This window comes from Scophthalmus maximus, chromosome 16 (assembly GCF_022379125.1).
Source record: "Scophthalmus maximus strain ysfricsl-2021 chromosome 16, ASM2237912v1, whole genome shotgun sequence".
Lineage (NCBI taxonomy): Eukaryota > Metazoa > Chordata > Actinopteri > Pleuronectiformes > Scophthalmidae > Scophthalmus > Scophthalmus maximus.
In genome coordinates this window covers 4,430,759-4,458,207 of record NC_061530.1, presented here as the reverse complement: position 1 = coordinate 4,458,207, position 27,449 = coordinate 4,430,759, and the positions used below count along the sequence as shown (strand labels likewise).

Here is a 27,449-nt window from a genome sequence, read left to right as displayed (position 1 = left end):
TCAAGTCAAGGATGGATTTGAAAACCGGCTTCCTGTTTAAAATTTCACACTAAAAGTTTTTTTTTTTAGGTTAAATCACTTTGACGTGTGCCGTGTCAATTCAACAGATACGTATTGTGTTGTGGTTTAACTGCATGGTAATATGCGACATGAATAGAATGTGTGAACTTACACGCTTGTTGTTTTTGCCTCGTGATTGTGATAGTATTTGTACGTATGTGGTTAAGGTACAGAGGGCCTCCATATCCGGTCGTGTCCGTCCTAACTTCAGATAACTTGGTTCAGTCCCATTTCCGGTATGAGCCCCACCCCGAGCCCGCACCCAGCTGTGTGACGAACACAAATCTGTCTTATGGATGCATGTAAATACTGCTAATGAGCTTTGGAAAGCCTGTCTTAATAAACCAGCGTTAAGAAAGGCAACAGAGTAGATGAAAAAAAGTTATGATTTAACTACATCGATAAAAAAAAACAAGAAATATCAGGAAATGTGGAAAAAACACTATATTTGACATTATTGTTCCACTTTTGTTGTTTATATTTCATATTTTGTATGCATTGATATCACACTGCTATGTCATTAACTTTGCCCTTCCGACTCATTGTCCTCATTCTGTATAATATGACACAACTCAACTATTATTATCATGATTATTGATAATATTATTATCGTTATCAACTATAATTAATTGGTGCAATTATCAATTGGTGCTATTATTATTATTAACAAAATATCACTATTATTATTGTCAAACAATAACCAGTGGGACAGTGCTTAAATACAAAAGTTACACAACTGTTCCTAGTCTCGCTCTCTCTTGATAAGGGTATGGGTTAGATTTCTCCCTCTAATATTGTAAAATGCTTTTTATGATTTACATATTCTAACTGCCAAATACATTTAATTCAGTCCTTTTAATAATGATGATATTTTTTATTTATTTATTTATCTTCATTCTTCAGTCAGCGTGTACATCAACCCACTTATCGTATATATTTTCTTTCTTTGTGGATTTTGTATGTTTTCCCTGTGTCTGAATGGGTTCTCTCCTGGTACTCGTGCTTCCTCCCACAGTCCTAAAACATGCAGATTGGGGTTAAGTTAACTGGAGATTCTAAATTGACCATAGGTATGATTGTGAGTGTGTATTGTTGTTTGTCTCTGTATGAGACCTGTGATGGGCTGGCGAGTTGCAACCTGACCAGGGTGTGTGTATGTATGTATGTATGTATATATGTGTATATATTGAGTATATATAGGGTATATATACATCATATGTACATCAACATACTTATTGTCTTGACCTTGTTCTAAATACGGCATCAGAATTGAACATTTAATAGTCTTTCCTTTTACCAATATCCAACGATAATTTAATAACATGCCATTAATTAAAAACTCCCCCTCTAGATGTCTATCTACTGTAGGGAAATTTCTTTTCAGCACTGTAGCCAGAGTGAAAGAGTCACAGCTATATTGCACAGAGAATTTCACCAACACTTGTTAGCAATGACCATGAGTTTTATCATCATCATCATCATCATCTCCTGCCTTCAATTCACAATCACTTGTCTTTAAGCACAGGAATCTCAGAAATAGGTGAAAATCCAGTTGCATAAACTGCTTCTCAACCTTGATCAGCTAACTTCAATAATCTCCTTGTTTAAACCAGCAGCTTGTCATTCAGACTATTCAATCTATCATAATTATTGGGCTATGCACCGCGATCCATTAAACTAGCTGTAATTAAACCTCTCCTTAAATACAGACTGATATCTAATTCCCCCTCTCTTTCTGAAATTCTGGAAAAAGTTGTTGCTGATTGACAGTGACTCTCCTTACAACAATAGTATATTTTTTTGTTAACATGAAATAAAAACACAGTTTCTGTGAACCAAATGTTTTTTTATTGATTAAATCATTAGTGGTTAAGAAATAGAAATTAAACATCAAACGAGAATCTGTTAATGATAAATCAAAAGCAAGGAAATAGTTACATGTGAACTACATTTTGTGCTCCATTGACAAAGGCCTCACATGGCTGCATTTTGTTACTGCCTTTACAGACATGGCATTGTTAATCTAATTAGGACTGAGCCTAAAACCACTAAACATTTGCACCACAAATGTGCATCAAAAAAACTGGAATACTTTATCCTTGCCAACATGTAAGAGTGCCAGTGACCTTTGCTGTGCTTTGGAATCTGTGCAAACATCCAAATTATTTGGCCCAAGAAGCGGTTCTAAATGCTGAAGAAGGGCAGGCAACAGAAGGCATAAGCCTCTCTGCTAAATAAAATCAGTATGCATGGTGATCTGCATTGGTGGTGATTCACATTATATACAAAAAATGTACACAAATAAAATTGTGATTTGGCTAAATAGAAACTAAACTATGACAGTACAAATACTATGGCGACGTACATTTTTGCAAGTGTTACGTAAAACTCTAAAACTTACTTTGGATTCATATATTACATGTGTCTGCTTCTGTGTTAGCGTCAGACTGCTGACCTGTCCATCATGTGCACCACTTCAGCCCACATTATGCCGAGATAGGCCCCAGCCCCTACTAACCTGACCATGAATAGGTATATAGAAGTTAATCTGACTTTACTACGATAATTGCCATCAGAGAAGAAAAATCAAGAATTAAAAAACGTTAACTCTTGAATTCTTTCTTGCTGAGCATTCATAAAATACCACCAATAGTGGTGCAGAATAAAACACATTCTTACATCTTGTTACAAAGAAGCAAATGTGGACGATAAAACAAACCTATGTGGAAATATTTAAACGAAATGGTCATCTGAAAGAGAACAGTTGGAGGCTTTTCTGAGATGCACCTATAATATGGAGCACCGAAAATTATAGCAAGATGACAGAACACTAGGGGTCAGTGTCAGACTGTAGCAATAACACACGCGTTTTTTGAAACTTAGTCCTGTGAGTAGACAGGTCCTTAAAGTACACAAACTGGTTCGACCAGACGTTTGTAAGATTTGCTTTAAGAATTGGTCCTTGTCTCAGTTTATTTATGAAACGTGTTTAAATAACACACGGTAGGTTTTACAGGAGAAAAACTCTCTCATGAGAAATTTATCAAAGTGAATACCATTGGTGACTGAAAGGTAATGGACCTATGAATGAGTTTTGTAGACCTTCATTTGGGTGTAGATTATTCTTTGCAACACTGGAAGAGAAATATTATAAAAGAATATTGCACGAAAATAGGTGCATTGTAAAGACAATGATTGGGTTAAATACTCTCAGCAGTGAAAACAAGATGGTATCAGCCTGGTGAAAAGTTTGATTACATACAAAATCATACACAAATACCTAAACTGTGAGCTCATGAAAACTTAGAAATTAAAACAGATCATCACTACTTTATCCATTTAAGGGTCACAAGGGGGGGGCAATCCCAGCTGACATTGGGCGAGAGGCGGGGTTCACGTTGGACAGGTCGCCAGCCTATCGCAGGGCCACATACCGAGATGAACAACCATTCACTCTCATATTCACACCTACAGTCAATGTAGAGTCACCAATTGACCTAACCCCATTCTGCATGTCTTTGGACTGTGGGAGGAAGCCGGAGTACCCGGAGAGAACCCACGCATACACAGAGAGAACATGCAAACTCATAAATCACTTTAATTCTAAACACTGGGTATACGTTAAAAAGAGATAACAGCATTTAACAACTCAAAGTCGGTGGGAAAATACTTGCATGTGTGATATGTAATATTACTAAAGCAAGGTATTTCTTGATAAGCATAAATATGTACTCAGATTTTTATTAATAATTTGGCCAGTGGGAATCTGCATTTTTTTCAATCCATGAACTGAAATTCAATGGACAGGAGGTGAGTTGTTTACTCATTCCACTACGTTTTTTTTGTAGTTTCTTGATTCTAAAAAAATTAAACAAGAAATGAAATACTGGGGAAAAAACTTTTTCAGGGAATGATGGCGTCCCCTCCTAATTGTTTAAGTTTAGCTATTTCTGTTTTCTTCTTCTTTATTCATTTAAGTGCTGGTGCAAATATGGGATTTTTTTTTAAGCCCTTAATGATTTTTAAGCACAGGTTGTAATAAAATACAACCTACATAGCTAAATGAAAATTGCTTTTCCCCATCTTGGGTCCTGTTTTGTAATAGTGTCCATCATTCCTATTGATAATAAGTAATAATTATAGTCTTGACTAAGTTAACTGTTGAGACATGGGAATATGGCAACACTCAGTCAGATTATACTGATGGGGGAGTGAGGAAATAATGAGGTATAAGGCACCTGACTCCCCATTCCTACCACTCTCTGTGCAATGTGTACAGTTTTTCTAAGCAACAATACTACCGGGCTCTAGCTTTGGTCTTTTGTATTTTTGTCAATTTTAAAGTACAACATGCTGTAAACACAACACTGACATCACCTTGTATAGTTGACATGGTGAATGTGTGAGCAAAGAGTTGCCCATTTACACATCTGGCAGACATGACGCAACATTATCACTCATTTGGAGTTGCTAGGCAGGTAGCGTACAGTTGGTTTATCAGAACATTTTAATTGAAAACTGCTGCCTATTGTTGTTGGTATGAAAGTTAATGAGATTGGTGTAACTGAGGCTGTGGGCTGAAACCCCCAAAACAATGAGCTGAAAGGTGCAAAAAGACATTTCAGGGGAACTTTATACAGCAGCCAGTCGATAATTCTCTACATACTCAGGGGACTCACAGCAAAACCTTCCATAAGGCACTTGTGTGTTGTATTTCAAAATACAAAGCTTGAATTAAACAAGCACAAATCAGCTGACATACATTAGACCTCAAGCTTTTTAGGGCCAGTGGAGCTCTGGGGCCAATGAAGCATATTCCTGAAAAGTTGGTGTTGACATGAGCAGTCTGACCAACAGACAGGATAGAAAAAAACACCTCACATATCAGCCAAACTTTTTTGGAAGAGAAAACAAAGGGAAATATTTCCAGGCTCCTGGTTCCACTTTGACCCACTGTACAATATTTAACGTAGTTATGCATTTATACTGTTCACCTGGAATTAACTCAAAATACTTTATGCATTATTTATTCAGTCTCAGTATATGGAACTATTATGGATGGACTTTTGATGGATGGTTTTCTCTGGCATGTTTGGGTTGAACAGACTTAAATACATCAATTTTTATCCTGACCACACTCTCTCATCTGCACTAATTTGCCAGCCCGTGGCTAATTCACTCAGACTCTTGGGCATTATGAGGAATTGTTGAATCACAAAGAAAACAAATGTCATGTTTTTCATATGGTCTGTCTGTATCACCAAAGTTGCTTTCTCTTCAGCAGTAGATAAGATCTAGCCATGTTATCTTCAGTCAAAAACACTGCCCGTTTCTCTGTTTAAAAGACTACAATAGAGATAGACAGGCTAATGTTAATCCATTTATACAATGTGAAATTTGGTAAATCCAAAATTAATTGACATTTTGTCCTTTCTTTCTTGTTTCTCTTAGTCCTTCAACCTTATTTCGGTTGGATTCCCCTGTCTTCAGTAGGGTTAAGATCACAACCCATAAACCCATAAAAAGCAGGGATCATCTTGGATGCGTTGCCAGTGTTGTCATGGATGAACAATGTGCCTCCTGGAGTACCCAAAATTCATCAAAAAACATTTAACTTTATTCAACAGGTGATGAGGAACCTGGGTAGAGGTGGGGTAACACCCAAAATTAAAAAAAAAACAGATTCCAAGTGCAGACTAGACTGCTCTGGCATAATGTAGACACAGTAATTTTTGGGATGAAAATAGTATGTTAATTGTTGTGTATGTTTATACCAACAACAATGTTTGATTTTTCTACAAATTTTAAGTGCAAATGATTTGGATTTTAGTGTATTGAAGACTAATAATAATATTCCAATCTATTAGCTTTCAAATCAATCACACTCAAACAAATCCCTCGATTAATGTATCCATATTGTTTTGGCAATTGGTTGTTTCAGATTTTTTTTAAAGTAAAGTCAATTAGTTCAAGGTAGCAGCAACAACTGTACAATGACGGATGATTACTGACATTTTGGTGCAGTTTGCCTCCAAATAAAGGTTTGGATAATTTGGATAAACTATTGATTTATTCATCGTTCCTTTGTAGCAATATCACCAGATCTTAACAATTACTTTGGTGAGAACAACGTTATTATAACTGATAGGAATAGTGGCCAAAATAATACAAGTAAGATCAAAATTTTGATCATTTTGTAGAAATCGTCTTGATCCCTATCATAATTTTTTGTTTTCAGTTTACAAGACTTTTTTGGCGAATTCATCATTCTTTGTCTAATCGCTGTCTCTATCTCTGTCTTCATTCTCCTGCAGGGCATCATGGCTGTCCTCCTCTTCATCCTCCTCAGCCTCTTCTTCATCCCCTTCTCCATTCATCATCTCCATCTCAACCTCTTCTGGGCCCTCCTCAACTGCCTCATCCACCCCGCTGAAGGGCTCAGCCTCCTGGGACACTTCCACCATCTCAGTGCCTTGTACGACCTCAACAGTGCCATCGCGGATTTTCTTGACATGGAAAGTGAAGGGCGGCACCTTGTACACGGCAGTCTTGGACCGGGCGTAAACAACGTGGTCTGGTGTGAGGGATTTCTTCATCTTGTCACGGGATGTCTGAATCTTCTGCTTGTGCTCAGGGTTGACACTCATGCGTGTTCCAAGCTTTCCCATCTTCTTCTCAATGTTGTGACGTGTCTTCTCCAGGTTATCCTTAGTCTTCTGCTTGGTCTTCTCTAAATTCTGTCTGGTTTTCTGCTTGGCATTTTCCAGGTTCTCTCTTGTCTTCTGCTTCGTCTTCTCCAGATTGTCCTTGGTTTTTTGTTTGGTCTTCTCCAGGTTCTCTCTGGTCTTTGCCTTGGTCTTATCCATCTTCTCCTTAGAGAAAACCGTCTTCAGGGTTTGTACGCGCTGCAGGCTGCTGCGCTTGATGCGTTCAGCGCGAGACTCCTCAATGGCCTCCTCAATCTCCAACCCCTCCTCATCTGATGAGAGGTCTACATGGGGCTTGTCTGTCTTCTCTCCCTCGCCATCTTCTGCTCCAGGCTCTTCCACAGATTCCTTTAGCTCTAGCAAGCTGCCACCTCTACTTCCTGACACAGACTCAGAAACCTTCATGGATTTAGAGATGCTGAGTTTTGATGGAACCTTCACTTCATCCTGCAAAGAACAGAACAAGGGAGAAGAAGAACTGTTACTGCAAGTTTCTCAGAGTTCAGTAAATAAGAACAAGAATGCCTTGTTTAAATTCAAAATCATCATAATGGTCCAGGACAGCCAATGAAAGTGCAGAAACAACCATTTTGCAAGACACACACACACACACACACACACACACACACACACTCACACTCACACTCACAGTATGAAGTTTATCTGTCTGCTGAATATCACAGTGGTTTTACTGGAAACACCTGTATGGAAGCAAGTCTACGATGGCGTATTAGGGTCATTGTAGGGAGGAAAAAAAATGGGGCCGGGGGAGCAGGGTAATATTTCGAAAAAAAACCCACAGAAGACTCGAAAATTCTCTGAGATTTAAGTGGTCAATTTAGGAGAAAAAACTCACAAATTTCACAAATGTGCAAGAAAAAAAGAGAAATAATGTTTTGATTTTGAAGGAACTATCGCTTCAGGATCACCACAGACGCTGCTGCTGCCATATATCAACTTCAGACACTTTATCTGCTTCATTGCTTTATACAACTAATATGCAATCTATAGAATGTATGTCCTAATGTTTTATTGATTATCTTTCCAACAGTGAATGGATGGATTTTGGTTCTAGCTCACACATAATCATTCATTACCTCCTTGGCGGAGGTAATGAAGATTTTAGCAAACTGAAGCCAATGTAACCTCCCCTTCCTTTCTAAAATCTTTGAGAAAGTTGTTGCTAAGCAGCTGTGTGACTTTCCTCAGAAACAATATTGTACATGAAGACTTTCAGTTAGAGTTCATTACAGCTCAGAGACACCTCTGGCGAAAGTAGCAGATGACCTTCTTATTCTCATGTCTGCTGCTGGCTCTTAAGTTATGTTTCCTTTATTTTGAAATTTCAATTCACTTCCTGTTTAAGTTTTTCATGCTCACTCAGCTCTCTTGTTTCAGGTGTTGAATTCCTGCCATTGTGTTTTCCGCCACTGATATTGCCAACCCCGCCCTAATGTGTTTCACCTAGTGCAATCATCTCATCCTCCTGTGTATTTAGTCTGTGTGCTTCCATGTCTTGTTGCCATTTCGTCTTCGTATTTCATTTAAAGCGTTAGTGTAATTTCATTACATTTCCTTGTGTAGTTACTTGTTTGTTTTTTTAATCCCTGCTTGTGAGTTTTGACCTAGTCTTAAGCCTTAGCCATTTTTGGATTTTGTCTGCCTTACAGTATCTGATTGACTGCACGTGCACAGACCTGCCTTTTGTAATTAAAAGACTCTTTTTGAACTCCAAGACCTTTGTCGTATAATTGAGTCAAGCCTTGTCACCCAGAGCCCCACACTTATTGCCTCAAATAAAGGGTTCCTCTCTGTCCTTGTCTTGTTAGATCTTACCTCAGTATTTGACACCATTGACCAAAACATCCTGAGACTGGAACATTTAATTGGCATTAAAAGAACCGCCATACGCTGGTTTAAGTCTTATTTATTGATTCCAGTTCGTGCAAATTAATGAGTGAGCACCAAAGTTAATTACGGGGACCCCCAGGGTTCTGTGCAGGGCCGAATTCATTTCACGTTATATATGCTTCCATTAATAAACATTATTTGGAAACAATGTAAACTTTTATTGTAATGCAGATGATACCCAGCTATACTTATTAAATAAATAAATAAATTAAACTTACCTAAATTAATGAGCTAACTAAACTTCAAGCATGTCTTCAGGATAAAATCCAAAATGTCCCCAAATTTTTGTTGTCAAACTCAGGCATAACTGAACTTCTAATACTTGGCCCTTAACGTCTGAAACGCAAATACATTATCTAATAACATAGCTACCCTGGATAGAATTACCCTTGCCTTCAGTGAAACTGTCAGGAATCTGGAAGTTATATTTCATCAGGACCTGTCCTTTGATTCACATATAAAACAACACATTTTAAATACTGCCTTTTCATTGAATTAACATTAGAAAATCAGACACATCCTGTCTCAAAAAGATGCAGAAACATTGATCCATGCCTTTATTATCTCCAGGCTTGACCATAGTAATTCCTTATTATAAGGCCGCGCTAGTAAGTCTTTAAAGACTGTACAGCTTGTCCAAAATGCTGCAGCACTTGTACTGACAAGAACCAGCAAAAGAGATCACATTTCTCCTGTATTAGCTTCACTACACTGGCTTCCGGTTAAATTTAGAATGATCCTCCTCACAAAGCCCTCAATGGTATGGCACCATCCTACCTAAGAGAGCTCATAGAACCATGTTACCCCACTAAAGTACTGCGTTCCCAGACTTACTAATGCTCGTTTTCACAGTCACAGTCACAGTCACACTCTCTCCAAATTAAAGAGTAGGCTTGAAACTTTCCTTTTTGATTAAGATTTTGATTTTGATTTGATTTTCCTCGTCTCCATCACATTACTGTCCCATCAATACATGTTACTGACTTGACTTCTTCCTCGAGCTTTATTGTTGCAGATCCAGGATCACAGCTGCAGTCACAGTGTGGATCATGGCATCTGATTGTGGATAAGGATTACAACTGGACTGTTTAGATATACAATGTGCCCATATGCATATGCTACTACTATTACTAGCCATACCTCTATCTTTAAATGGATTGTATTTATATAGCGCTTTTCTAGTCATATAGACCACTCAAAGCGCTTTACAGGAAAGTCACATTCACCCATGCGCTTTTTTCTATCACATTCATACACATTCATACACTGCCAGAAGAGCAGCCAGAGGCAATTTAGGGTTAAGTGTCTTGCTCAAGGACACACTAGCATGCAGACTGGTGGCAGCTGGGATCGAACAACTCTACCTATTGAGCCACAGTCGCCATTACAATTGTCATTGCTGCTCTACCTTCATTTGGGACCTGTAACACACTATCCTTCATTGCTGTTGAGTTATATTTTATATATTTGCGATCTGTAAATTTCAATTACAGTGTAGTCTTCAAATATAGGTGGTCTAAATGAGGATATTAGATATACCAAACAAATAAACATTGAAAATATACTTTAGTATTCACACACATCATGCTTGATAACATTATAAACTGCAAATACTTATTCGGCTTGGCTATTACAATGGACGGACATAAATACAAAAACTGTTTGATCCAGATAAAAGCAGCTTTAGACGACATAAACAGGATGATAATCAGTTTTTGAGGGATGACAATCACTTTTAGATGTGGGACTTTCACCAATTTCCCAGGGAATATTTCATGGATCTTGATGAAAAAAATCAGGCATCTATGAGTGTGCGCAATTTGGTGTAGTTTTGCTCTGGAACCATGGCCAAAGAGAGATAATGATAAAACTGAAAACTACTACTGAAACTGCTCTCCTAACAACAAATCTGCAACTTGAACATGATATCAGGCCAAAGGAGTGATGTTTAAAGCAACCCTTTCAGGACCAACGAGCCCCACAACCAAAAACATGTCAGACTTTTGAATCCCAACGTAAATGTCTAGGTCAGTGCTGTTCACACCTCCTGTACAGATGTATGATCTGACTCCACTTGACCCCAGCCCACCCTGATAAAGAATTCCTAAACAGCACCACTGCATATTGTTACAATTCTTCCATTATTTATTCCTCCATTCGCTCAGCCCTTCCTTTTCCCACACGTCTGTGTCTCGCCTTTCATGCATTAGCATTCCAGATGAACGAGCCTTTCTTTCCCTTTTCTCTTGTGTCCCCTTCACCTCGTAAATACTTCCTATTTTCCCATCACGGTAAATCCTCATCCAATTGGGCTCCTCAATGTCTGCATGAGGGCCAAAACTTGCACGTATTGTCTTTTCCTCTCCCTCTACACGTCTTTATGGTCAAAACAGGAACACAGCAGAGCCAGAACAAAGGGCCACAGAGTGGAAGGGGGGGGGGGGGGGTGCTGTAAGGTGTGGAAAGGAGAGATACTTTTCTGCTGTCGTATGAACCCAGTAATAGCACGAGTGGGATGATGCTTCAGAGTCTTGGAAAACCATCTGCTCAGCAGGAAGATGATAGCATCAAAGTATGGGCCGGAAGGAGGAGGTACGAGAGCTGAGGGGTGAGGGCCTTTTGCCTATTGTCTTCTTTTGCTGTTCAATGTGATGGCAGTTTTATAAAGGTATTGTACTGCAGTATCATGGGTAAACTTGACCTTGGATGAGGGATCTTGGTCCAAGCAGCTGTGCTGACAGGCGGGAGGGGGAGGGGGAGGTTTAATCAAACCGGATTGTTTTGATTACAAGGACAATGCAGTGGGTATGGCAAATCACTTAAGCAATATGTGGTCCAGGTCTCTGACAAGGCCTTACAGTTTGTCTAAAGAGTTTGTATGCTGCCTTTTCTTCTGGGACTAAAGATAATGGGGTTTCCTTTTGTGTCTTAAAGGAATGGTTAGAATATTTTTTTAAATATTTACCCATTAGACTAGGAGATAGATCATATGCATAACTGAGATTTTTTCCTGGGAGTGGTGATTGAAAATCGTATTTGCCAAAAATGAAAAGGGTTCATCCTCTTGCGATCATCAAATATCATGGCATTCTACTGACATTTACAAAGAACAAAACCTAAAATAAATGGGCCTTGGCCCTACTATTCGAGAGTATTATTTTTTGTTTCATGTAATATATTCACTGTGCACAGCAGACAAAGGGTAAAATGTCTTAAGTCCATTAGCTTTTGAAATGAGCTGTTGCCGGACTGTTCCCTTATGTTTGAGGAGCCACTGTGTGTGCCTGGGAAAGCCCAGTGTGTCAGCTCAGAGTGTAGGAGGTCACAGGTTCATGTGTTTGCATAAGATGGATTCATCAGCTAGGGGTGCAGAGGAAAAGCTGTGCTGTGTGCTTGTGTGTGTGTGTCCAAAGTACATGGAAAGAGTGGGAAGTTGAGGCATTCACCTTGGTGTGTTGACTTCCTGACCCTCCTAATTTAATAGGACATTGTTCTCCATGAGGCTGCTGGGGTAAAGGCAGGAAGGTACACTCACAGCCATGGAAAATAGACGAGTGAGATATCTAATGGTTCTGTGAGTAAGAGTGTGTTTTTATGTGTGTGTGTGTGTGTGTGGCAGCGTGAATACATTTTGCCCTTAGCGCTTACAAAATATGCACAATGAGATCTAACTCACTTATAATTGTGTGTGTCAAGAGAGAGGGAGAGAGAGAGAGAGAGACTACGCAGCCACTGCACACAACACCAGATGGAAACCAAGCTGCACTTTTTAACCAACTGCCAACTGTACGAAGATATCCGAGACACATACTTTCCCCAGATTGCCAACACTTAAAAGGATTTTTTAAACATGACCATCGACAAAAAAGTCCATACCTGCTAGGTGAAATTCCACAATGTGCAAACACAGCAGCACGATTCGTGTACTGCTGTGAAGAGGAGTCGAACAGCCCCCACCTCAAAAGATTCAGTGTTTACACAGTCCTTATTGATATGTAACACTTACTTTGTACTGTAAATACCTTTCTTTATTGCAATATCCACACAGTATTTTTTCTATATTTAGCTCTACCCAATTGTGTACATATAACTTTTTTTAAAGACATATTTCTAAATTAAACTTGAACTATTTTCATATGTATATGTATATTTAAATACAACATTGCAGAAGGTCTGTAAAAACAAGTTTATTTCACACTTGCTTTGGCAATGTAAACTTCTGTTTTCCATGCCAATGAAGCTCCTTTGGATTGAATTGAATTGAGAGTGGAAGAGAGAGAGAGAGAGAGAGAGAGAGAGAGAGAGAGACACACAATGTGTCTTGAAGTCTTAAAGCAAAGGATGAGGTTATTTCCTACTTTGTTTCATCACAATATCTGTGTGCGTCCGCGTGTGTTCACAGTGCAATCGACACGCACTCATAGGCCACATTATCATATTGTTGATATCAAATTTCCTACTTTGTTCTTTTGTTTTCTTGCAGCTGTCTTTGTTCCTCTCTTTTTTCCGTCGGCGGTGGTGGACATGTTGCTGCAGTGACGCAATGCTCATGGTGGAAAACTCCTTCATCTGAGAGGAATTTACAATGCTTTTACTCTGCCTCTACTTCTAATGCACCACTCACTATATATAATGCATAAATACTCATATTGTCATACTCACACTCATATTCTCAATCATGCATAAGTTCAGTTTCATATCACGGCACAGTTTCCACAATGTCACAGCCAACTAAATAAAATAATCCAATTATTTAATTTAACAGGGACAGAGATAGATAATTTGCAACCCACATCTCTGGAAAACAGATTTTGCAGCAAAGAAAGAGAAGAGATAGCTGGTATTAGTCCTTACAAAAGCCTAGCATTGTGTGTGTGTGTGTGTGTGTGTGTGTGTGTGTGTGTGTGTGTGTTAGTATGTGTGTGTGTCTGTGTCAGTTGCTGAGATCAGCTGGGCGATGTTCTGTGTTGTCAGCAGAATGCAGTGTCCCTATCTCATGATGAGTGTGCATGATGAATCTGGCCAACCGTCCTTTTCTGTGGTCAGCATAAGTATTTGCCGTTTAGGCTTGGAAAAATAAGGAGTAAGAGTCGATAGCTGTGTGGCCAATACAAATAACAATTATGCATATCAGTGCAGGTTAACAAAATATTACTATAATCCATCCAACAGTTGCCACATCTGCATACATCTATAAGGAATGATATGATACTTGTTGTGATAGTTCGGTCTGGACCAAACAAACAGTGTCATCCCATGCTTGGCATTGTGGCTAAAAGCAATCAAAGGCTTTTTCATATTTTAATTAGTAAAGTCTTGTGGTCCTGATATAGAAGATAATAAACTATGGAGGAGATGAGCTCTGTGTTATCTGTTATCATCTCCATTTGCCTATAAATCTCTCGTGCTTCAACATCTCAACTTCTGCTTTCATGCCTTTACCTGTGTGTTTCTTGAAGGTTTCCAATCAGAGATGTTGGGATGTTTTATGTTGGCATATTTGGATTTTCTGGGTGTAGGCAGTAGTGAGCCACAGGCCATCAACCAGCACAGGGAAACCATTGCAGCACTAACAATGCCAGAACACTTACCTCAGCCAAGTCTTTGTATACACTTCCTGCCTCAGACCGATAACTGGAATGTGCTTGTGAACTTCACGTTCGTTGTATTACAGCCTACTCTCTGGCAGTGGCATGCAGTGACATTTATAGATAGATTACATTATTAACTTTGAATATGTCAATTGAATATTACACTATGTCTGTGACAGTCTGTAAGAACTTTCCTTGCAAAAGAAGTAGTTAAAAGCTGCTCCACTCTGACTCCTCATCATCATGTATGATGACCACAGTGATTAGTATAACGATTTATACTCATTTAAAATGATAAATCATTGTAATCTGCTCTGCTTGATACTGCTACTGCTATGCGTAGGAAGAAAAATGTTTTTTGTGCACAGATACAGTTTCCACAAACATCTGAGTATGTGTATGATAATGCATGAATTACCATGACTGATCTTACAGTAGAATCTTAGTCAAAAGCTGCTTGACAAGCAAACTGGTCTGTAGCCAGTTCTTCTTCTTCTTTTCCGGTGTTATGGCGGTTGGCAAACAACTTTTAGGTGTGCATTACCGCCACCTTCTGAAATGGAGAGTGGATCAGAATGGAACTACAGGCAGTTCCAGAGGATTATCCAATATATAAGTCCAAAACATGCCTCGCTCCTCTCCACTTGACCAGCCCTAGAACTTGTCTCCGATCACACCCAGTGAGGATTAGTACCATCGGCTGTTGGTCGAGCTAGCTTCCAGAGACGACAGCCTGCTTCTGCCAAAAGAGGGCAGTAAATGACTTGTTCTGGCCTATGGTGACTGTTTCATATAAAAGCAACAAATAAAACTCATGCCAGAGCAAAAACATTTTCACTTTCACTGCATCTATTTTTCAGTCAATAACATTTAGTTGTACTTGTATCTCCATGGTAACAGTGGTGAACCTAACTGTAATGCTTCCAGAGGAAGGGGGGGGGGGGGGGGGGATGTTTCCACTAGAAAACATTTGAGTCAGGGGACAGACCTACTGCTGCTGGAGGTATGTGAGTGTATGTGTGTGTGTGTGTGTAGGATATGGAACACACCATGGAAGCTTTCCACTCCGAGCCCACACTGCAACCACTCATCAGCCCAAAGTAGAGAGGGAGAGGAATCGAGCTGTAACACACCCCTCTCTGTTTCTGTTTTCCTGTTTAAACTCAGACCACTAAGAACTCCCCTACTGCTGTGGAAAAGCTAGATGCATGCATGTGAGGGGATGTTCCAGAAAATCCTTGATGGAATGGATGAAAATGGCTAATGCCCATGAAACAACTGCTGATTTAAAAAGGAAGTGAGAGTCAGATGAGGACACAGTTTTTTTCTTCTTTTTCTTCAGCTTTCAAATTACAAAACCATACAATGAGAAAACAGATTCACCACAAGGTCGGTTTAGTAGCTATTCTGCAGCTTTTGAACAGTTGTGTGGTAAGAGTCAATACTACTTTTTAACTGGAAACTGAAATTGCTTCAAAAACGGATGAATTTCGTGCTATGTGATGTGATTGAGAGCTGAAGAACAGCTACTTAACTGGACCTTGTGGTGAGAATGTTCTCTCAGCTGCTGTTCTCAAGGTCAAGAACGAACCTCAACCGACTTAATTCATAAGCATCAGAGCTCACACTTCATACACAAAAGAGCATTGCATGTCCACTTTTTAGAATTGATTACATAGCACACCGAAATGCCATTTAAAACAATTGGATAGCCAAGTCTGCAGACAGAGAAAGGCCTAATATTTATTCAATGAAACATTAGTCACCATTAATTAGTATTAGTCATTCCAGACCAAGTGAGCCCATAACAACAATACCTGGAGTTTGTTGAATTTACTGTAATTTGGTTGTGTTTGTTCTGAATCTTAATGCCCAATGTCAAACTGGGTTCATTGGTTGATTGATGTGTGGGCATACACTGCTCAAACCTCTCTCTCTCCCTCTCTCTCTCTCGCTCTATGTGCGTGCGTGTGTGTGTGTGTGTGAGAGAGAGAGAGAGAGAGAGAGAGAGAGTGTGTGTGTATGTGTGTGTGTGACAGAGAGAGAGAGTGAGAGAGAGAGTGAGTGTGTGAACAGTTTTAACATGGGTGCCATGGGAAAGAGTGCAATGGTACCACAAAGTAGCAAACCTCTGGGGAGAGAACTCTCTACTCTCCTGTTTTCCACTCCTCCCCTTTAATCAGATACACGGGACCAGAGCGAGAGAGAGAGAGAGAGAGATTGCTATATAAAGTGATGGCATGTTGTGGGTCCCTGAGGGGGGGTGAGTCACCAGGCCTGTAGTTGCACTGGATGAAAGTTGGCCTTGTAGAAGCACTGCAGCAGCCCTATGTCTTTCTTTCTTTCTTTCTTTCTGTCTGTCTTAGTTTTTTCTTAGTTTGTCTTTCACCTCCTTCCCACCCCTTCTTAGTTTCTCTCTACCTTCTGCAGCGTCCTTACAGTTATCGCGAGTTAGAATTGAATTTGATTCTCGGATCACTGAGAAATGAATCAGCATTCACAGCTCCATGGCACAAATGTTCCTGTATCAGAGAATCTAACTTTTTTCATAAAAGGATTGGGGCCAATTGACCACACAGAGCAGACAGCACTTCAGCCGATAATATGTATTTTGAAAATTACAGTATTTAAAGCCATTGTATTAGACCCCCAAGTTAAAATCATAAACCTAAGGTCTACTCATTGATGTGGAGAATTCAGAAAGAACAAGCCCCATCTCCCTGTCTCCTATTCCTCCTTGAAAGTGACGATGAGACAAAATGTGTTAGTTTTAGGTTTGACATTTCATTTTGGTCCATTTTGTATTTTGGTATTTTGTTATTTTAACATGGGATATATGTCTAGAGAAACAATAATTGCCCATGCCAATGTGTCCTTGGGCAAGACACTTAACTCTCTGTTGCCTCTGGTGGCTCTTCCGGCAGTGTGTGAATGGGTGAATATGACCTGAACTGTAAAGCGCTTTGGGTGGTCAATAAGACTGGAAAAGCGCTATATAAGTACCGTCCATTTACAGTCAATTTAAACAGTCCCCCAAATGTCTCCATGTAAATATCTAAGTCATGGATATGTCGGAAAAATGTGGACTTCATTTTTTACCAATTATAATCACATCCTCTCCTCCTCTGGCAAGATGTGTCTCCTTGTTGTGTTATTTTGCAGCCAACGTGTGATGACAATATTTCCTACAGTACTCAAAAGCAGTACTACGTGTTTCTCTGTGCATTCAGGATGTGGAACTTCAGACTTCACCTGTTTGCATACACCATCCACTGAAACGTGGGGGCTTTGTAAGGAAGCCCACATGAATGAAGTAGAAATAAAGATTTCTTGTAGTGTTTCCATGGCTGCAGACACATGTGTGTCAGGCACTTCTGTGCTGTTTTCATTCGTACTCCTTTCAGCTCTCACTGCAAGACACAGCTTGCCATTGTCAACTATCACTGGAGGTTGTTTTTACGTCATACTTTGGTTCGTGGGCATTCTGATCATGTACTTTCATGTAGGACCAGAAGGGAACACACACACATTTACTTGCACACACACGCAAATTGTGGTCCCAGAGGCACACAATCTTTTGTAACGTGTAAACTCAGAACCCCATTATTAATAATTCCTCCTGTGAGTGATGACATCCATCTGTCACACGATGAGTTTAACATTCCATTGCCATATCCCAAATATACAGGATGAATTTTAATTTTCACACTTTGAAGTTCTAATTACAAGTTTTAGCTGAACGAAGAGATATAATTATTCTTATGATAGGACGAATAGCTGAAGACTGCCCCCCTCCCCTCTGGCCCCCTCTGACTCTATGAACAGCTTCCCATGCTTGACTAAGAGGGACTTGGACTCGCGGCGGATGACAGTGGTTGTTCCCATGGCTACCCTGTGTTACTCTTTCCAATAACAATGGAGGAAGTTGGTGTTTATGGGGCTGCAAAAGAAGTGGCTTCTTCCTCTACTGTTTGCTCCTGTCCTGCTCGGTGCAATGTGTCCTCTGCTAACCCATACAACAATGTAAGGCTACTGATATAGATAGCAATATAGAAATGGCGACAAAAATGAGGAAGTAATAAAGTACTTTTTCATTGTTTATTATCTGTAGTGTTTCTTATGCCTTTGTCTGAACAAAAACTTCAAAAACAAGAATTTAATACTCAGCCTGGACACAAAGAGACGCGACTAAGTGATCCTAATATTCAACTCATCATAGGACTAGATGATATGGTAACTTATCACAAATGTTCCTCTGTTTGGGGCAAAAGATTTAACTAGCCATGAGAGCATTCAAAGTTGGAGTCATATGACTGAGTTGATCATGTGAGGAAACAAACTAATTATTTCACTACCCACAGCTTTTGACTATGAGTCATCCCCGTATGAGTCATGTGGAAAAGCTTCACCTTAGAAATAAAAACTGATTTGATCCGAAAAGATTGTTTCTGTATTGATGTCAAGTGAGCAGCATTAGAGCAGATTTGTCATGCATTTCCCCACGGCTGAAAAATGAAGATGGTATTTTTAAAACAGCCGAGACAGGGCTAGTTTGAATTTGAAGTTTTTTAACCAGCTTCAGAACTACATGAATTCTCCATTCCTCAAAGTTGGCAACCAGCAGTTGGTTGTAGTGTATGTGTGGAAGAAGGGTGGTATCAAGGGGGGACAAAGTAAGAAAAACAAAGTCACACCAAATTGGATGCACGCATATAGTTCACTTATCATGCCAGATTTTTTTTTCATCAAGAACCAAGCATTATTTTCTGGGAGATAAAAAAATAATAAAAAATAAACATCATCTGTTAAAGTAAGTGCTGAAAAATTCCTGTCCATTTGTCCGGACCTGCGCAAAAAACCAAAAAGGGGCCTTTCTCGGCTTATGTCCCATCCTTCCAACAAGTTTCCGCCTGACGCACAAACAAACCAATCAACCAATAAAAATAGGAGCACATCGATGTCTAACAGACGCCGGTAGGTCACAAAAGTACCCTGCAGGGATATCAAAGTCATGTACAGTAAGTGCATGTCACATGTGTTGTGGCCGTCGTTTCAGCAGCAGTCGCCTGTGCTCAAATCCAAACAGGAACACGATCTCCAGAAAGCCCTTTCCTTCTCACAATCAAACAAGTATGCGATAGTTGCTATTTTTAGATGACTCTCCTCTTTCTCCAAGAGCACTCTCTTACTTAACTCTGTTGTCTTTATCTTCTCTCCCTCCACCTTTCCCTCTCTTTGCCCTCCTCCCCATATTGTCAACAATAGCTCGACAATGGCTCCAATATGTTCTCTGACATGCACACCACCCTTACATACTGTACCAGGGAATAAAGCACTCCGCCGAAGAGCCCGGCTCCCAGGAGAAACAATGTTAGACACAATCTGGCCTGTAAACTGAGCTGGGAACATTTCTGGCCCACATGTCCATATATGGTACTAGATCGAACTGTGTGAGAAGAAAAGGTTCACGCTTGATGAACTTCCACACAAAAAATTATTAGGAGCTCCATTGCTCCCAGGCTGGTGAAATGTACTTTACAAGTCAAGTCAAATCCATTGTTTTTTATGTGGTGCCAAATAAGAGCACAATTTATCTCAGGACTATTTTCATAAAGAGCAACAGTAGCAGTAGTGTTGTACTCAAATCTTTTGAGGACCAAACATCCAGAATAGCTCATTTGTGAATTATTAAAGTAAAGTAAAATGGCAGTTTGACAGTGTGGTGCTTATTGAGCTGTTGTGTGGAGGCAACATGTGTTTTTGGTGGTGGTGGTGGTGGAAAGTAGATAAAACAACAACATAAAAGAGAAGGATGAGAAAAAAACCCCTCTTCTGACAGATTGTTTGTGAGATTTCCTTTCCACCGTCCAAGATCTTGATTCCCTTGAAAGTCCGGAGAAGTAGAGAAAAGGAGCGTGGACTTTTAAGCCTTTTTTACACAGTGGCTACATGCAGGATTGCAAGCAATAGCCTACTCTGTGACTTTAATGCTTCCTACAAAACGTTGGATGGGGTGACACATCTCATGGCATTCTCCTTTCTAGACTCTCTGCGTCTTTCTATCTTAAAAGACCAGAACTGCCAAGATGGTTTGCATTGTGTCAGTGGTGAAAATGTGGATGACGAAGTTTACCAAAGTTTTCACTACACAAAAGCTCATTTGTTTGGCTTCTGCCAGTGAATCAGAATCAGCTGATTTCAGTGACTGAATTGAAATTAAAATGACTTCACTCAAATGTTCCTGTCTTTAATTTGTCCTATAAAGAATGAATGCACAACAAATGCAACACTACTAATTGAACACTACAAACTGAAATTCTTCAGGCTCATGACTTGCTAAAAAAAACACAGAACATTCCAAGACTGAAATGTATCTTGAGAAATTCACATGATGATTCCTTATCCCTTTTTATTTAGACTTAAAATGATTCACTGCAGGCTGTTACACTCAATCACTCTCTCTCTCTACACTCACTCATTTCATGAACATGCTGATTTTAAATACATTTGAGTTCATATCTCTTTTGAATTTGACATGACAAAGTCAGTTCGGAAGACATGATTTTTCAAAAACCGATGTAATTGTAAAGTAACCAAACAAAAAAGAAATGAGGAAAAGAATGAGATGAGAGATAGGAAAATGATCGAGTGATGGTGTGTGGGGCAGGGCAGGGTGTGGAGTGAATTCCTAGTGGGTGGAGGAGTTGGGAAGAGGGAGGAACAGGGCTGTGACTGGTTCCACATGAGGAAGCGGAGGCAAGGGGAGGTTAGCATGGATAGCTGGGGATGCCTGTGCTATGAATCAGCTGTCTAAATATGCTCTTCACCGCAATAGACCCATCTGTTCCCTAAACCAGTGGATGGACTCTTTTTCCATTTTTCACCCTTATTCTCCCATATACTATAATCATTGATCTACTCTCGAATTGGCTTGTAGATTCATAATGTAAAACAAAATCTCAATGATTAGTTCTCTGGATTGAATTAAGCTGCAAAAAGTGATTTGGGGAAAGAGGACCAAGCAGGAAACAACATTGACATGTAATTATAAAGTAGTTATTATGATCAAATTAGCAAAAGATTGCCATTCAGGTTACATTTTTTTCATAGTTGTGTCCAACTGATGAATCCAGTCCAATATCCACTTTGCTTTTAGCTCTGGTTTGGTCTCCACCACCTCCCGAGAAAAGTATTTGGCACTTTACCTGCTAAATGTTCCACTCACTTGAAGACTACACTATATGCACTGAATGCATGAATTGGTGCTGTTTTAATCAGCAAACATTTCCATCACTCTGATTGCTCTCTCTGTTTCTCTCTTATACATAGTGTCATATTTCACATCAGGTCCTCAGTAAGTGCAGTAAGCTCTGATCTCTGACACCATGTGGACTCAACTGTCAAGGAACTGAACACAGATGTAAGGGAGTAAAATGTCAGGCTTGCTGGACATTGAGGCCTAAATGAGCCAAAGTCACACACACACACACACACACACACTCACACACACACACACACACACACACACACAAACACACACACACACACACAAACACACACACACACACACACACACACACACACACACACACACACACTTTATGGGGTATTGTTTATGTTGTTGGTGTTAACCACAGGTGGGTTATGGCTGATATCAGTTTTTGACTAATAGTGATTTGTGCCTGGATGAAATATAACGCAATCCGATTCATGTCATGCGAAATAAGTTCATATAATGGTAACACTGTCTCCTGAAACCAGGAAGAAACGTATTGGTGGATAGTTTTGTGGAATCAGGTCTGTAAGTCTTTCTTTAGGCTTTTAGTTGTGAATCTCAGTATCCCAAGTCTTGTTAGGACCACATTTGTGAAAGGGGGGCCGGGGGGGGGGGGGGGGGGGGGGGGGGGGGGGGGGGGGGGGGGGGGGGGGGGGGGGGGGGGGGGGGGAGTGGTGCACAGACTGCTGGGCCACTAAAGCAGAGATTAAACACCCAACTCCACTACAAAGCCCTCATGCTGTGCCGCCCCTTTGGGAGCTGACCCTATGTAAAGAGAAAACACCACTCCGTAACAGTGTGTTTTTATAATCCACTGAGCACCAGGATAGGGCTTTTCCTCGTGGCACAAGCAGCATTAGTTCTGTATCTAAACTCCCACATCAAGCAAACTGACAGGTGAGAAGCAGTCTGTAAAACATGTCTGGAAATTGTAATGAAACATTATCTGTTCCTAGGTTGAATGACTCAAAAACCTACACACAGACTCATATTAGGTTACATCCCCCAGTGGATAAGCTTATTAAATAGCAATCCATGTAAGGGAAAGCTGATGTTGATTTTATGATTAACTATTCACACACATGAAATTTAAATTGTGGGAGTGACAATTTTTAGAGCAGAATATTCTTATGAACTCTAAAGAAATACCAGGGGAATTAACACCCAGTGTATTTCGATCAATTGGATAACCAATGGTGTAGCAAATGATGTGGAAAGGAATAAAGCAGGAAGAAGATATCTCTTTTTATTTTAATGTTGTACACTGTTTTGAGTTGCAGCTACCCTAAATGGAATAAATCAAATTTCATTACTTTTCTAATCCTGCTTATCCCAATAAGAATTCTGAATAGAAGACAAACAGTGAAATCAATATCATTACTTTTGAGGTAGAACATTTTGATAATGACATATCTCTCTATATTAGTTTTTAACGTAAATGTATAGCATAATCTATTTTTTCTGATATTGATCTCTTAAATGTGATCAAGATACATATTAAGCAGCTCTCTGGTGGACAAACTATAGGGACGCTGAAACATAGCTCTTTGATTTTTCCCCTGACTTTCACACACACAATGAATACACCAATATATATGTGATGGAATAAAATTGGATGATAGTGTCACAAAGTGTAGTCAGGCAGTTAGCGTTTTTTTATGTGTGGTGTTTTCTTTTGGTTTTTATGTTTTCTCTGCTTGCCTGGCACAGGTGATATATGTTTTGGGAAGGGGGAGAACAGAGCCTGGATTTTAAGATCGAAATGTGGAAAGGACCTGAGGTAGTGTGGAGCTATATGGTGGTGGAGAGCTGAGACGCCGCCGGGTGTGCACCACGACGCATCAGTGGGACTGGCACATGTGCTGAGGACGTCTGGGCAGATCGCCGCACCGGTACTGCACGGTCGCATCAAGTCGGCTGGATGACACGGTGCCACCAGCCCCCCTCCCCCGCCTACTATCAGGGTAAAGACGGGGGTTCCCCCCTTTGACTGCATCTCAAGGAAGTGGCCCATCTCAGAGAACAGACTGTTGAAAATCTCCTTTTATTTTAATTTCATGTAAAAATGTACATTTGCTGCTGCTATAAAAAGAAACCCATATAAAGACAGTTTTAAAACCAAGCCAAACATGTGTGTGTGTGTGTGTGTGTGTGTGTGTGTGTGTGTGTGTGTGTCAAGCCTGGGAATAAAAGTTCCTGAGTGTCCACTTTGTGACTATAATATCACCTGGCCAATACTTCCCATACCTCCGTAGTTTTGAAATTGTTGTGGAAATGTGATTGTGCAAGGAGAAATAAGTTGTCAGCACTAATAAGTCCTAACAAATGCCAAGTATTTGTGTACACACTGTCCTGAGTAGACAAGTGTTAGACAGTATTGCTGTTCATTGGGGGTGTTCACTGCTGATTTTGAAAGCCTCTGCCCTTGAAGGGCAACAAAATAGCACAGAAAATTGAAAACAGAGCACATTGTGGTTTGCTTTTTTTTTTAATGAAGATGAATCTGACGTTATGTCATAGTTGGCAACCGTAAACAGAGCCAGTGTTTTGAGTTAGCGAGGGTGCCAGAGATAGAGATAGGCATTTCAGGGGGAGTTGCTCAGGGCCCAACCATTTGGCCAATGCCAACAAAAATCCCATCGCATTTGTTTTCAACTGTGTGGTATTTCTGTTAGATTGTATTGGAAACTTGGAAACCTCAGCTTCAGGACTCTATCGTTCTCTAATTGAAATTTTGATTTATAATCCTTTCAGATTGATAAACAGTTCAGTCAGCGAATTCTGTCTGATGAAATGTTTGAGATTATATTATTTTTTCGCTGAGAGTTCTGCCATGCCCATCTGTGGATCATTATATATGAATTCTTTTGCAGGTATGCCAGATGAGGAAGCCAAATATGTTGTGTACGTATGTTAGATTAGCACAAATTCACAACCGCACACACTCAGACAGTCTGAGTTGCCTAAGATGGAGCTCTTATTAGACTTTTGCCCAGCTGCTAGATAGAGACAGAGAAACAGGGAGAGGGGGGTTGGTAAAAGCCATGATGAGTGAGTCAAGGGTGGAAACTCTGAATGTTCTTTCACGACTGTGCAAAAAGCTGAAAGCTATTATACATTTCACTGAAAAGGCTAAAAAAAGGAACCGGGCTCCCCTCAACTCCTCCCAGTAAACAAACAACTAAAAATTTGATCTGATCCTTCAAATTAAACAGTTCTCTGCCGTTAGCAGGACCTTGCACTCACTTGTGGTATTTTCCATCTTTGCATAAAAGGGGATAAGTGAAATGACTCAGAATTAATTCCATATGACTTGGGCAGCCAGCAAGCCTGGCTCACACGTAAAGGCTCGTATTCTAGTCTTGTACATAGCCTGCCATGATAGGAAAATATCTGGAAGCCATCTGTGGTGGATACAGCTTATTGATCCAATATACAGTTGACCGGGTGGGGGGTAGGACAACATCTGGGAGTATAGCATCTGTGATAATAAGAGTCACACACATACAGTAAGCCCATGATCAGTGCTTCTGTTTGTTGTAAGAAAATAAATTGTGATGCTGTGGGCTAACAGTAAGATTAAAACTAAGCCAAACGTGTGTGTGTGTGTGTGTGTGTGTGTGTGTGTGTGTGTCTGTATGTCAAGTTATATGGGATGTTTTTGGTAATTAGCATTGCTGATTTATTTGGTGTATGTCATTCACCCATATTTTATATATTTAATGTTGGTGTACTGTTCATATTGTACGTCACCATTTTTACAACCCCTCTTGGTATAATACTTAATGTTGGTTTATTGTTCACTTTGTGCCTTCATTCATCTGATTAAAGCTCCATATGCACTTTGCTAATATTGGCATTTTCTGGTTAGATGGCAGCATAAGTTCTGCATCTAAACTTTTATAAAACAAATTAGTTTTGCAAAAAGTACCATTTTGAAGGGAACATAATTTCTGCCTGAACTAAGGTAGTTGTTCCTTGGTGTGGAAAAGTTGTATAGGGAGGTGTTCAGGGTGGGTGGTTGGCAGGCAAATTGCAGTAGTCTGAAAGTAGAAATTCATGTATACAACCTGTTTGTGGTCAAGTTTGTAATACAAAACGCCACTTTTGCGCCACAACAAGGTATAGCAGTACTAAAGCAGCAGCACCTTGACAATTAATGTATTAGATATTCCTGAAGTAAAAAAGAAATAAAGCATACCTCTATATCTTTAGAATCTCCTGTCCTGGGAAAAATGATTATTTTGTTTCAATGTTTTTGGTACTGTAGGTTCAGTGATGAGAGATACCACGGCCTGTCACTGCAGCACTGAAAGGTAATCTGTAACCACTCCCTGAAATACTCATTAATTCAGCAATCTGAGAAACATCTTTGGAAAAACCCCACCCATTCCACCACACATTCATTTTCAGAAGAATTTTCAGAAAGTCATGTGGTAGGGAGATGATTCCATTCAAGAACCTTAACATTTGTTTGATTCACCCATGTGCCACACCCAGCCCTACACCACTGAAGTGTCATGTATTTTACACAAACCACTTTACACTTAAACACACAAACTACAACCACACACTGATACTTGTATTTACACACACACACACACGCACGCACGCACACACACACACACACACACACACACACACACACTCCCACCTGGTAGATCATGACTTTAAAGTTGCGTCTCTTGAGCAGCTCAGCCTCGTTGTTCTCCAGCTTCTTGATCTGGCCTCCTTGCTTCTCCAGGGTGGCCCGTACTGTCTTGACATTGACGCTCACTTTGCGCACCTTCTCCATCATCTTATTAACGCTGTTGGATGTGGTGCTGTGGCTCTTGGATAGTTTGGTGAGTTCACCCTGAATGCTGGTGACAGAGCGCTCCATCTCTTGCTGTCTGGCCTCAAGCCCGCTCTGGGTCTGCTGGATCTGGTCCACTGCGCCGATGATCTTGTCAAGCAAAGACAGCACCATGACCCCGTTCACCTGCGGGTCCAGTTTTGCCGCCTCATTCTTGTCTTCGGCGGCATCCCCCTCTGTGCCCATGATGGACAGCTCTCTCTTGGCTGATACGAGGGCATCGTCTTCGTCATCTGAGGGTGGAAGGTTGACCTCGTCGTCTGAGATTTCAGTGAGGGTTTGAGGCTCAAAGTGGCCACTTGAGGATTCCAGTGCTTCCATGGCTGCCATGTTGGTGGATTTGAAGTGCACAGTCAGCTAATCAACCTTTCTTCACTACTGGTACTTCTAGATCCCCTTTTCAACTGTGTTTGCTCTCACCTGCTTTGTCTTTTCCCCCCTTCTCTGGACAACTGTTTTTCCCACCTACTTCTAAACTCACTTATCTCTATCTCTTTCTTTCTGTCCGCCTCTCCTGTCTACTGCAAATCCCTGGAATCAAGCCAATGTGCAGGGGAAGCCAAGCAATGCTGGATGTTACCACATGAGCATTAGAATGTGAATGCAACACCAGGGAGAGAAAACCCTCCAGTCAAGCTAGAGCTGGCAGGGTTGTTTTTTTCTCTCCACCCCCCTTTTTTTTCCACTGGACTCTCCTCCTCTCTTCAAAGCCCTCCCTCATCTCCTCCCTGTATACGTACACACGCGCACATCAGCACAACTCCACCTACAATGGAAGGTCTGGCCCGTTGATGATTCATTGACACACCCCCTTAGTCTAGCATGGTTGGAATAGTTAATGGAGAACTGTGCTGATCTGCTTGTATACAAGCTCAGGCACAGCAGAAGGAGGAATGTCAGGCAGGATCTGTTCCTGTTTCCACTCATTTCTCCCTTCTCTGTAGAATATTTTCATCACATGGAACGCAGGGCCAGATTTAAAATGGATGAGACCAGGCAGGAAAATGAGCCCTCCTTGGGTCTCAAAAAAAGGATGTAAACAAGCAAAG

General features: G+C 40.3%; 1 protein-coding gene across 1 annotated transcript; it reads right to left on the bottom strand.

The window, feature by feature from the left end:
* Positions 1-4,024: 4,024 nt before the first annotated feature.
* On the bottom strand, positions 4,025-27,037 carry cavin1b (caveolae associated protein 1b). Its single transcript, XM_035612539.2, has 2 exons — positions 26,200-27,037; positions 4,025-7,214 (listed from the first exon to the last, which is right to left on the bottom strand). The coding sequence occupies exons 1-2, from the start codon at positions 26,728-26,730 to the stop codon at positions 6,336-6,338; spliced, it is 1,410 nt and encodes a 469-aa protein (XP_035468432.1). The 5' UTR covers positions 26,731-27,037; the 3' UTR covers positions 4,025-6,335.
* Positions 27,038-27,449: the final 412 nt, after the last annotated feature.